The sequence below is a fragment of the Chelonia mydas genome, chromosome 1 (genome assembly GCF_015237465.2).
Source record: "Chelonia mydas isolate rCheMyd1 chromosome 1, rCheMyd1.pri.v2, whole genome shotgun sequence".
Lineage (NCBI taxonomy): Eukaryota > Metazoa > Chordata > Testudines > Cheloniidae > Chelonia > Chelonia mydas.
Window position 1 is genome coordinate 109316929 of NC_057849.1, and position 12850 is coordinate 109329778.

Below are 12850 nucleotides of genomic sequence, written 5' to 3' on the forward strand. Positions count from 1 at the left end.
TGCTTAAGTAATTACATACTACCTGCCTGAAAACTCCCTGCAGTTTTAATTGCATTCAGTATTCTTTTTCCTCCCCCATCTTATGCCCTTGTGTTGTTTTCCTGTGTGTGGTTCTATAGCAGCCATCCCAGACAGAGGTTGCTGTATATAAGTGGTCGTAAAGTGAACCGTATACATGGATATCCTTAATTTACTTCACAAGCATGTTGTGAGGCTTAATTCACTAATGTTTGTAAAGCACTTTCCGAGTCCTGAATGGCAGGTGCTATTGACATAATAACAACACTGATCATGTGACATTGATAAGGAATCAATAATAGGCAATATGGCAGATTTGACTTAGTCAGGAGCTTTACTGCTGAGATGTCTTTTTCAACAGGAGTGAAATTTGTGACTTAAAGGTTGCATCTCATACAATAATGACCATTTTGCCATTTAAACTCTAGGGGATTCAAACACTCGATATTATAAAGGAACAACAGGATTACTCACCCCCGTGGAACATTGCTCGGTTGCAAAGTTCTGTCCAGTCACCACCACATCCTAAAAGAGCATCATATGCAATCATGGGAGCATCATGGCCTCTTCTTCCACCCCGGCCTTCAGAACTCCACCTCCTGTAAGTCTAAAAGAATAGCTGTCGAGTTGGTCGCAAAGTGTTGCAAGTGCTCACCACTTTTCACATGCAGAGTGATATACTGTTAGACACTTATACCCTGAGATGGTTGATAAGGATCTGCATTCAGGGCAAGCTCACTTCTATGTATTTGTGACATTTCGTATGGAGCAACGGAGGAGCATCTCTGATTTTCCCATTTACAAATGCAACCACAATATTAATTTGAGTTGATATTTTTTCAAAGCCTCCTAACACTGACAAATTCCCTGGTTCCTCTGCTGAATAGTCCCCCCAGAAGCAGCTCTGACTCTCAGGGACAGACAGAGGCTTTAATGCCAACAGTCATGTAGGCCAGAAGGAAACAAAATACTTGTAACTACTCTGCAGGCTGGATCAGGAGCAAAGGTCTCTAGGATTCAAGTGAGCCAGGAATTTCAAGAAGCTCATCAAGTCAGAGTCTCATTTCACATCTTAAAAGTTCACACTCATAGAAATTAGAGGTGGAAAAGACTTATTAGGTTGTCTTGGTCTCCTCTCAGACAATGAGGAATTGTTCTCCATTCCCCCAACCACATATTCTCAAATGTTTTGTCCTGCCCAGTTTTAAATATGTCTTTACTGTGTCCTCTTCCACATTTGTTCAAATGTCTCCACTTCTAGATATTTTATTTCAAATCATTCTTTCTCACCTTGTCCTGCCAGGCTTCCCTTCCTCTCAAAGACTGCTCTGAACAACAATAGTGAAAATGATCTTCAAATACAAGAGGCAGAATACTTCCTCAGCAACAAAAACCCTGGGCATTGTGCACTGGCCCATCAAACAGACCCTAAAATAGGTAAAAATAGGTACATCCAGACTTTACCTTTTTTACCTGCCCCAATTTCCAAACCACACCCAAAGTGCATGTGTTATGCTTAAAGCAAAAACATTATTTTGATTAAAGATTGGCCTGCAAGCCTGTTTTTTAACCCCTTAACATATAAACTACAATATAGCAATTTGAGTTGTACCTCCTTCAACTAGGGCTGAATTTGGCCTTGAGCTTCTTGACACATGAGGCCTTTCCTTGCGTTTCAGTCTATTCCCTTTATGGTTTACTGAGGACTGTGTTGGAACTGCAAGCTGTCATGTTAAGAGCCGTGTGTGTGTATTTCTCTGTCTGTCTCTAGTCCCATGTGCAGACTAGTGGGCTCTGTAGCAAAGTGTGGGAGCATTCAGCAGAGTCAGTGTGCAAACCGCCAGCTAGAGTAAGGTGAGATGAGCTGTACCTCTTTGCTTAGGGAGCAGCCAGTTTTGTTTCTCTCTGTTTTGGAGTTCTTGTGTGTTCTGAGAAATAAAGTAGTGTCACATTGCAGCCTTCCAGCAGGACTATTATACATTTTATCTCACTTCTCTGTTTGTATGCTATGAAAATAACTTTCACTTAAGCTTTATATATTTATATTGTGCACCCCCACATATGCCAAAGTGGGAGGGGTATCCAGCTAGACTGTAGCATCACTTTCTCCTTACTTTCATGTTTGCAAACAATAGGCAGTGCCTAGCTGCTTCTGCTGTCATCTTACACAAGTAGACTGTAAGGCCTTAGTTCTGCATCCCTTATTCATGTGAAGTAGCATTGATTTACACATAAAGTCCCATTGGGATTACTTGCATCAGTGCTATTCTGGATCAGGGCTGCAGACATATGTCTCAAGTATCCTTTACTTTGAGAGTTGTCACTCATTTTACTGCTGACGATACCTCCAGATTTGGTGTCTCCGAGCTTTGTTGAAAATTGTTTATCTCAGAAATAAAGAATCTTGAAACTCAGGCTATAGAAAGTTATTGACACTCAAGGAATGAAACTCCAACATTTTAAGCTTCTTGTATGAACGCTTTTTCAGTCGCCCTCATTTTGGGTCTTTATCACACATTGCTTCCAACATTTGAGTCCATAGCTTGAGAGCGATTATTGAAGAATCAAGTCTTAAAATGAGAGTGAGCTGCAGTGTCTGTCTATTTGTGCAGTTTACTTAACACACAGTTGAAGAATCAAACTCATATTTACTGCAAGATGATTTGTTCTGACTGTGCCCACTGCCTGCTTCTTGTCCATACAGTCAGGCAGAGTTAACTTATCTTTCATTGCCCCAAATTTCTGGGTATCTAGACGTGGCAGCCAATTTTATAGAAACTACTGTATATTCCTTGTTAATCTGAAGAGTATTTATTTTTACAAATAAAAATGGTCTTTTCAAATATATTCCAATAAATAAAATCTGGCTATGTCTGCCTAATATTAAAAGCTTCTGCAGTTTTTGTGCGCATGCTTAAATGGGGGCTTTGCATGGACTGGAGATGCACACATAATTTTAGAGACCTGTTTGAAAATTTAGCCCCGGACATTTCTCTTTATTGTTGCAATACAGAAGGAGTTCCACGCGCAACTGACAAGCTGAAAGGAATGCAGGGAAAAGCACTAAAGAGGATCAAAGTGCAGTTCTACTTTGAAAAGAGGCTGTGAAAGTGGCACAGTGGGGGTTCCATGTATTTCCCACTCAGGGAATGCAGATCCAATGTGCTCAGTTTACAAGTAAAAAGATGTAGTTTCCAACTGTCAGTCCTGCAGACAGCCAAGGCGCTGCAAGTCAAGCAAGGGTCTTTCCTTCCTGTGCATCATCAATAACAAAAGCTCAACCTGCCAAAGTGGTCACACAGGTGTAAGTAGAATTTGGTCTTGTCAACTGTCTAAATGGGCCATCTTGATTATCACTACAAAAGTTTTTTTCTCCTGCTGATAATAGCTCATAATTAATTAGCCTCTTACTCCACTTTTTCATGTTCTCTGTATGTCTATATATATCTTCTTACTCTATGTTCCATTCTATGCATCCGATGAAGTGAGCTGTAGCCCACGAAAGTTTATGCTCAAATAAATTTGTTAGTCTCTAAGGTGCCACAAGTACTCCTGTCCTTGTAACTGGAATTTAGTCAACTATTCTGTTGATAATGAATGAGGAGGAATGTTATTCAGCTCAGCCTCCCATATAGTAGTATTTACACTAGTAGGAGGAAAAATTAGTAAAAACTTATTGTCACTAAAGTAAGAAAATATGACTGAATACACACAGGGAACAGAGCTGTTAAGTGAGCAGGTGCCGTCTTATTATCTACTATTGGTATTTCATTATCATCCATGGGTGCCCTCTATCATATTTCAGAGCATGGAAAAGTTTACAGAGCACCCCATGTTAGTCACTTTTCAGAACAGAACTATGCTCTGGAACTGGAAGGGGACTGGAAGAACTGATATATGGGGAAAGTTGAAAAGAATTTCATATTTATTGCCAGGCTGCTAAGTAAATTGGAAACATGAGAACTATCTTCAAATACTGGAAAGTCATAAACACCAAGGAAGAAGAGGAATTTATTTAGCTTGGTTCAAGAAGCAATAACTAAAAGTAATGGGATTAAATTAAAAACAGTGTAGACTACAAAATAAAGTACCCTGGGAAGTGATGAAACACCATCTCTTGAGATACTTAAAACAAGACTGGACAAAACCAGTGTAGGAATCGACTCTGTATTGATCAGGGAATGGACTAGGATGGGGATTTTCAAAGAGCCTTGAGAGAGTTATGTGCCAAACTCCCATGGGAATTTCTATGAGAGCTGGTCACCCATTTCCTTTAGGGACCCTTGAAAATTCCAGCCTAGATCTCTGAGTAGGTCTTTTCCATCTTTAATAGCCATGATTCATTGCAATTTACTTCTCAATTTCACCCCTTCTCTAGATGTTTAAACATCTGGCCAGTTTGACTTTCCTGCTTATTGTATTTCTCCCTGTAATGGTTTATACTGTCTTTAAAGAAAAGAGAAATCATGTTGAGGGATGGGAGAGCAGGGTCCAGGCTACTCTGTTCCCCTTTCGTCCTGATTCCTCTTTTCCTTAAAGTGCCAGTATATGCTGTTTCACTCCCATTCCATGACTATCACTTAGAACCTTATTCCTGATTCAGTTGTAACCATTTCTTGTATTAACTCACATATTAAGTAAAGATGGAATAATTTTTCTTGTTAGTAAATAAGCAAAAAACCTTTTCAGAAGAACCCCCATCCTATGGGGCAGAAAAGACATTTAACAACCATCTCAGATTATCTCTCTGGAAATGTGTCTATTAGTAATGAGATTTTCTGAGCTCTTCTTCAAGTTACATTTACAGATTTTTACCTTTTCTCTCTCCTCAGCATCATAATTATCAGGAAAGACGGGTTTATTCTGATTATCTTCAGTGATTTCTCTCTCCTCCAAATAAAACTGCCATTTGGCTTCAAAGTAAAACCAGTGCTCCTGATACTCTGAATGCAAAACAAACTAATGGTGTAATATTTCATCTTGACAAGACTTTCAGGTGCATTTAAATAGCTTTTAAAGAAAGAACAAAACAGGGTTTTCCCAGTAAAACTTTGTATTCTACAGGAATATAACTTTAACAATTCACACACTCAAGCAGGATCAAACTGCATGTTCTATTTGATTATATCAGTGGAACAGGTAACAGAAAGGCAGGAAAAATTAACTTGAAAAGAAAGAAAGAAAATTAAAAATGGTAAGAACTGTAGAATTATCTTAAAAACATCCAACAAACTAGAAATACAACATGATATGACATTGAGACAGTGCAACCTTCTTCTGAAACACTATAAAGAAAAAAGATAAATGTGAATTACACGGGAGAAAAATTAGTCTGTGCCTTTGTTTGCTGGTGTTCCTTTATAGCAAATCACGAATACCTAAAACGTTTATTTTTGTTTGTTTGAGTTTCTTTAAAACGAAATAATTGGGTGGGAGGTGGGAATGTGCTTTTTTACCTTAGAAATATGAGGACTGTCAAGGCTTACCTTCCCTGGTTTTGCTGGGGGACTCAGAGGTGTGGAATAGAGAGCTTTTCTCCCAAATGTTTGAATTAAACAGGTGTTGAAGATACCAAACAAAATACAAAATCTTTTACACAGCCTGAATATAAATCACTTTCCATCTCAATTATTCAGATTTTATATGTATGATTTCTCTAGTGTAATGAACCTACTAGTTCTTCAGTCATCCATAGAATCTTCCATGAAAAACTGGGTAAACAAAGACCAGAACTTGCACTACAAACAAAACAGGAGGAGAAAACCTTCAGCCCATCTTTATATATCACCTACTTTTTGCTCTGGTCAGTGAGAAAACACAGTGAGTCTTGAAAACTGCAAACACATGCTTAACTTTCTGCGTATGAGTAGGCTCATTATCTTCAATGGGACTACTGATGTCCTTGATTCAGCAAAGCACTTAAGTGTCTGCTTACCTTTTAAGCAAGTGCTTAAATCCAGTCCTATTAACTAAAACACTTAAACATGCAATTAAGTCTTATTGATATCAAGGGGCATACTGTACTCATGTGTAAAGTCAAGCACATGCATATTTATTCGCAGGATTGCAACCATGAGGGGAAAGGTGGAAAAAAGGGATAGGAGGCAAAGACGACTAGAATTAAGAATTCAAAAAGCAGGGAGATGGAGAAAGCCATGAAACAAGCCATTGGAAAGTTGGCACTTCAGTATAGGAGTATGACTGCAGGTGTGTTCAGCATCACTGCTGCTCCAGATTAAATACGAACCAAGTCTGACCTTCTGTTTTTTAATACCTTCCCTTTCAACCATGGTGACAATCAGGGTACAGATTTCCCAGGGGGAGACCAGAGGGTCGGAACCCAAACCAATAAGCAACTGAATCAAATGACTGTATATGATGTTATTGTATTACGAAAGTGTATCAAGTAAGATATCATATACAAACTGATGACATGCTGGTCATGAATATCCCTGTGTGATGTATGTACCAATGGTGTGTAAAGAGATAAGTACATGCTCTGGAAATATGTTCCTAAAATATGTTGTGGAGAGAGTTGATAAGCAAGCCTGCCTTAGACAAAGGAATGTGGCTTTACATGTCTGGATCAAGCTTTGTAAGCCAGAGGACAATGAAAGTACATTTACATGTAAGATAAACAAAGCCACCCAGCTAACTAGCGGAAAACAGCCTAGTGAGCACATTGGGAAACAAAGTCTGCACCCCTAGGAATTTTTCCTGGCTCTTGAGGTAAAGACATTGGACTTTGGGGAAATATAAAAGGAACACAAAAAGACATTCTAGTTATCCATCACTTAGGGAACAAAGAGGACAGCACCCTAAGATTCTGTGAAAGTGGGGTCCTCTGACCTGGAGGGCTAGAGTTGCTGGTAACCTGATTTAAATGACAAAATTGGTTAGGCAAAGATAACCTGCTAAAATTAAATTTTAATCACTAGAGAGCATGTTTTATTTTGTTTTGTTTGCAACCACACCTGCCTCCCTTTTCTCTTGCTTAGTATCACCTAAATCTCTGTTCTTTATTTATAAACGTATTCTTAATTTTACTATAAACCATCTCAGGGCTGTTATTTTGAAGTAGAGTGAGTGCTTGGTGAACTTAACAGGCTGGTGTGTGCACTGTCTCTTTGGAGGTAGCGAACTTAGTAATTTCTGTAAGCGTCCAGTGAGAGGGACTGGACACTGCAGAGAGACGTCTTGGGGGGAAGTTGGGAACTGGGGTTCACTGATTGTTACCTGCAAGGCAAGGTTCAGACTGGCAGAGTCTTGAGGAGTTTGCTGGTGAGGAAGAGAGACTCGTGTGCCAGGGAGCTGACACACAATCTGATCTCCAGCAAAGCTCACTCTTGCTGAGGCAAGAGGGGTAACACAGTGGCTTCCGGCTCTAGGTTCCTTGAGGAGAGTGTCACAAACACTCAGACCTGACAGAAAATTAGCAACTGTGCACACATAGTAGTCACTTTTCTAAATGAAGCAATTTGGTTGTTTCTTTTTCTTTTCTTTTTTTCCTCTTCCAAAAAGGCTAAGCAAGTGCTCCTCATTAGGGATTAATATCCTGAAAACACTTCATCTTCATCTATCAAAAAACAAAAGCTGTTTTTGTATACTCTGGTATTTTCTACATGCTGGTAACTCTCCCACCCCGCACTTCCCAGCAGAGGGGGTGAAAGTATAATGATAGTAGAGACTACAGCACTCCTGATGCTGCAGCAGTTGCCACAGATCGCTGGGGGGCAGGAGGGAATCCAACCCGCCCATAGAGTTCCCTTGCATCCACACCAGGACCCAGGGTTGCTGCAAAGGGCAGGATTTTGCCAAGGTGCAGGACCTGGAGGAGTCCAACACAGAGAGGGTCCTGGTGGCATTTGCTGACACTGGTGGTGTCATGCCGAACATACCATGAGGTACTTTCATTCTGTTACAGGAAGCCCAAGCAGCAGTTGATTAGTATCTTAAAAGAAATTCTATGTTTGAAAAAGCAGAGTGAAAATGTCTACCTACGCCTTAAAAAACAGGAGAGTATTTTAAGAGAAAAATAGTCCTGGTTTAAATAAACCACCACACACAACTGATTTGGTCATCATGTGATTTTAAAACTGGCCTAAAAACTCAAAAGACCTAGCAATTATCTCTGCTTTTCTGTTGCACTCATCAGCATAGTACCCTGGTGCTAAAAACATAAATGATTCTCCTCCCCTGGCCCCTCCGCAACACTGCTGTAAGGTAGGGAAGTATTATTATCCCCATTTTACAGATGGAAGACGTGAGGAACAAAGAAGTGAAGTGATTTTCCTAGTCCGATGGAAAATCTGTAGCAAAGCCAGAAATTAAACCCAGACCTCCCAGAGTCCTGGGCCTGAACCACAAAACCATCCTTCCTGTCTTTCGGCCCAATTTTTCAACCCTTACGGGTGTTGAGTACTCACTTGCATGCCATGAGTATCATACTGAAGTCAATGGAGTACACATGAGAGTAAGTGTAACTTAGTGAGAGCAACAGACCTTTTGTGATTAAATGGGTCTCATTGTCTTGTGACTGAAACAAAAAAAGACTTCTCAGAAATGGTTTTCTAAAAATGTAGGGCTCTGTTCAGCAGAAATTCTCTTCAGTGCATCTCAGCAGCCAAGGGACTCGTGCCTGAGGTGGGAGATTTTTTTCCCCTTCCAAAATAGCCCCACGCTCCACAATGCCATTATTATACAATGCATTCTTCAGGAGTCCCACATATCTTTACACATCTGTGGGTTCACCCTGGTGGAGTGACAGGACCCTTCTGTAAGGTCAGTCAAAGAGAGACCTCTATATACTAATCCTGCACCTGCTGCTGTTAGGTCTAGTCTATAAAAAAAAACAACAACAACAATCTTAGAGCAGAAGAGGCTACAGTAAAAGAATTCAGTGTGTTCCAGAAAAGCTTCTTGTTTGTCCACAATTTTTTGAGCTGCAACTTTATCTCGCAAATAAATCTTAGTTCTTGGACGCTCCAAGTAAAGATTTATATGTAGTCTAATCATTCCACAGCGTTCCCCAGGCCCCTGTAACCTTTTAGAACAGATGGAAAAAACATTTCATAGGTAACACTTTTACATCAAAGTGACTTTGGAAGTGTATTAAGTTAAATCAAATTAAGGACCCCTTTAATTCTGAGCAAAAGCATCTACACAGGAATTTAATTTGGTTTAGCTAATCCACTTTAAATTCACTCATTGAGCTACTTACAATTAACTTTCCCAAGCGTCCTCCTGTAGACAAGCTCCTATAAACATTTGTTCACATTAGGACAACAATACTACAATACGGTGATCCTAGGCAAACAGGCACTAAAAAGCTGTTATGTATAAGATGCATTAACATTATTTATCTCAGGAGTCCTGTTTCACTCAGCTGTTTTGAACAATGAATACAACAGAACATATCCCAAATGTTTGCACGGAATAGCAACAGCCAGATTTGAACATGCAGACAAAGGATGAATTAACTCTAAATATATGCATCTCCAACTGCGTTATGGCTTCCACTGGCAAAATGAGGAGTGTCTATTGAATTTCTAATGGAAAAAGTTGTACTGATCACTTGGGTCTCTTCTACTGTACCATTTGATGGAATGCAGCTGAAACAGCTTAAATCTCAGCATACATGCTTTGCAAATGATTTGCTGACCAACATTCTTCCTACCCTGTAATGACATCGGAAGACTCCCTACAAAATAAATCTGTGCAGTTTAGCATTATCATTATTGTTTGTCTATTTATATAGTGCCATTAGTGTGCTAGGCAACTTGCAAGCCATATGAAAACAAGGTCCCTACCCTGAACAGCTTGCAGTCTAATGTGCAGACAATGTGGAAAGACAACATGTAAGCACAGGAGATGATGTGAACTAACAAAAGTGGCGCAATTGAGCAGTGAAGTTTAATGGGTGTCTTTATAGGTGATTGGTTTTTTAAAAAAAATAGTTTTAGTTTAGGAGTGTTACCTGCCATGTGTCGAATGGTCTTTTTGCAATACTCTTCAGCCATTGGGACCACCTTCATCATTTCCCTTCCCCACTGCACAAGTGGTTTTCCTTGTATTGCATATGATACAAAGAGAGCTGTACAAAAGGACCCTAAAAAGCCTAGAATTAACATATAATATTAATAATTACTAACGTGTGATCTACATTTCTACTGTAATAGTAATAATAAAGACACCTTTAGCGTAGCCTCAGTAAAATCATTACTAGCGGTGTCATATCTTTAGGATGGTTTAACAAATCCATCTGACCATTTCTGTTTAACAGGCTGACACTTGGTCTGTCAGGACTCTTGGCTGAAGCATGCTGCTCACTGGATGACGACTTATTTGACATATCAGGGAGATTCTGGTGTCAGTGGTACAACATGACAGCAAATAATGCAGACATCCAAAATAAATAGCATGTGTTCATATGATACTTAAAAATCTTTTAACTCAAGTCACATGGAACAACTGACATGGACCAAGTAATTCAGTTATACTCGAAATCACTTTGTTTACAAAATCATTCAGCTTGCAGGCTGATTACGATTTTAGATGTAATACTGTTTCTTGCTCATTTTACTCTGAGTAACTAAGTCATTTCTTCATAGACATTGTGCATGCTGCTATGTTCTGTACTTCAGGTTTCTTCCTATTTTGTTTTGGGATCTAACTGCCCTCAATAGGAAGCTGTGCAAGTAGTCTGTGGTGTATATCTGCAGGTTGCGGATCATGGAATTTCACTGTGTTTAAGATAATATTTTCTTTTAAGAGACCCTCGCAATGTTGGCTGAGTCAGAAAATTACTTGCTTGTTTTCTTATATCTACTTGTGAAATTTTTGAGCTTTATTTCAAACACAGCCAAAAATACTGAGTGCAAACTTTAAAATAAAGCTAAGAAACCAGCTCGGTAATTGTAGACACTAAAGCCCCAATGCAAAGCACTGGAACATGTGCTTAACTTCAAGCATATGAGTCAATGGTACTGCTCACATGTTTAAAGTTAAGCACTGGCCTAAGTGTCTTGCTGGATCAGGGCCCTATTCCCTATAGGAACATCCCCACCATTTTGACCATTCAATCTTTTTAGCACCTAAAGGTGGTCAGACTATGCCATAATTCTGCTTCTCCCCAGAGAATGCATTTTCCTGAGAGCATGGTCAAAGAGCAAAGGTGCAATAAGAAGCATGCCACTCACTGGTGCGGATTGTGTGTTTGTTAAAGACGTGGTCAACATGAAACATCCAAATAAAACAGTACGGAATGCAACTAGTTGCATTAAGTTAGGAATACAATCATAAAGCCCTCATATGTGATTTGATTTGATATTTTGTTGGTGGCACTAGATTTATTAAATATGAAACTGTGCTGTAGGGAAAAAGTTTGCTGATAGAGTAATGCTGGTCTTCAAGGAATTGTCAGGAGTAAAAACTGTCAGGAGTATTTTACGAAGTTACATCTCCAAATGAAACCATTACACCTGCTCCATGTCATAGTTCATTGTGTGTTTCTCTACTACTGTTTAAGTGGCACAGAAATATAAAAATGAACCTTCAGAACACAAACAAATGACATATTTGGATTTCTTCCTAAAACATGTGGATTTGGAAACATCTTGATATCCAATTTGCTCTCTTCACATCTACAGCTAACATAATCTGATGGGGTAAGACCCCATAACAGAAAAACAGTATCTTCTGAAGGATAAACCTACGTGTTCACAGGGTCATCTGGATAAAAGTAAATTGTTACACAGTAATTTGAGTAGGATAGTAGCATGCAAATTCTTCAGTCATTACAAGTGATGTTTAAGGGGGTTTTCCACCCTACAGCTGGAGTTGCTATGTATTGAACAAATACCTCATAGATGGCATGGCTCAAGTCAGAACCTAGGGGTCTCCAGATACGGCAGTAGTTCAACCAAGTGAGCTAACAGGAGCTGTGCTAGTCTGTTCTAAATTGATTATTAGTCATACATATCACAGGCAAATAATTTTATTTCAGTGTATGTTACCTGTAGGGTGATTATGAGTCATTCGTCCACATTCGATGCTCACTTCAATAAGAGTTTCTAGCCTCTCAGGCTTCCAGTATTTCATCCCTAAACACATGGCTTTTGTAGCAGCTCCAAATCCAGAACCTACGTTAAAAAATGTTACAGGCTTTAAAAAGGAAATAATTATACACAAAATGTAGAATGCCATTGGAAACAAGCATATTTTGTTAATTCAAATAACATTTAGGGAACAGCAAGCTATCAGTCAAACTGTACCGCAGTTTTCATAGCCTCACACATGGATCCGTGCCTCCACATGTGGAAACCTCATTACAATTGTCATTAAAAGTCCTGTAAGGAACACTGTACGTGCACAAAAATAAGTGTTCTCCCTTTTCCCTTATTTCCCAGGGGGGGCAGCGATTGGCCGAACCTGTGGACGCGGCAGGTAAACAAACCGGCTTGGGCCGCTAGGGGCTTTCCCTGAACAAGCAGCGGACTGGCTTTGAGAAACTGCTCTAGTGGTTTTAGACTCTTTTGCTCTGTCCCGTAGGGTTGCACCCTTTTGTTCCAGTCCCACTTTGCCCACCATTTCTGGTCCCCCTCTGTTTTTCATTCTTCTACATTCAAGTCAGGCTGTTTCCTTCTTCTCCTTCAAGCTGACATGGGCACCAGTGGGGGGGAACATTGAGACCACGGGGGAGAGAGTCTTCCTCATCTCACTTCCATTCCCTAGTGCCATGATGGCCTCTAGCAGCTGAGTGGTGTAACTGCAGGAAAAGACCCCCTCAGTGCCTGTAGCCCTGGCCTAGAGCATGCTCAGTGCAGAGAGAAAC

At 39.8% G+C, this 12850-nt stretch overlaps 1 protein-coding gene across 2 annotated transcripts in view; it reads right to left on the reverse strand.

Annotated features, from left to right (window-relative positions):
• The window catches only part of ADPRHL1 (ADP-ribosylhydrolase like 1), a 51237-nt gene that overhangs the window by 18615 nt on the left and 19772 nt on the right, over positions 1-12850 (reverse strand). For both annotated transcript variants that reach the window (XM_037897222.2, XM_007063833.3), the window contains exons 3-6: positions 12033-12158; positions 9995-10135; positions 4834-4961; positions 493-625 (exon numbers count right to left, since the gene is read on the reverse strand). In XM_037897222.2, coding sequence (XP_037753150.1) covers positions 493-625; positions 4834-4961; positions 9995-10135; positions 12033-12158 — 528 coding nt within the window. The remainder of the gene's footprint in view (positions 1-492; positions 626-4833; positions 4962-9994; positions 10136-12032; positions 12159-12850) is intronic.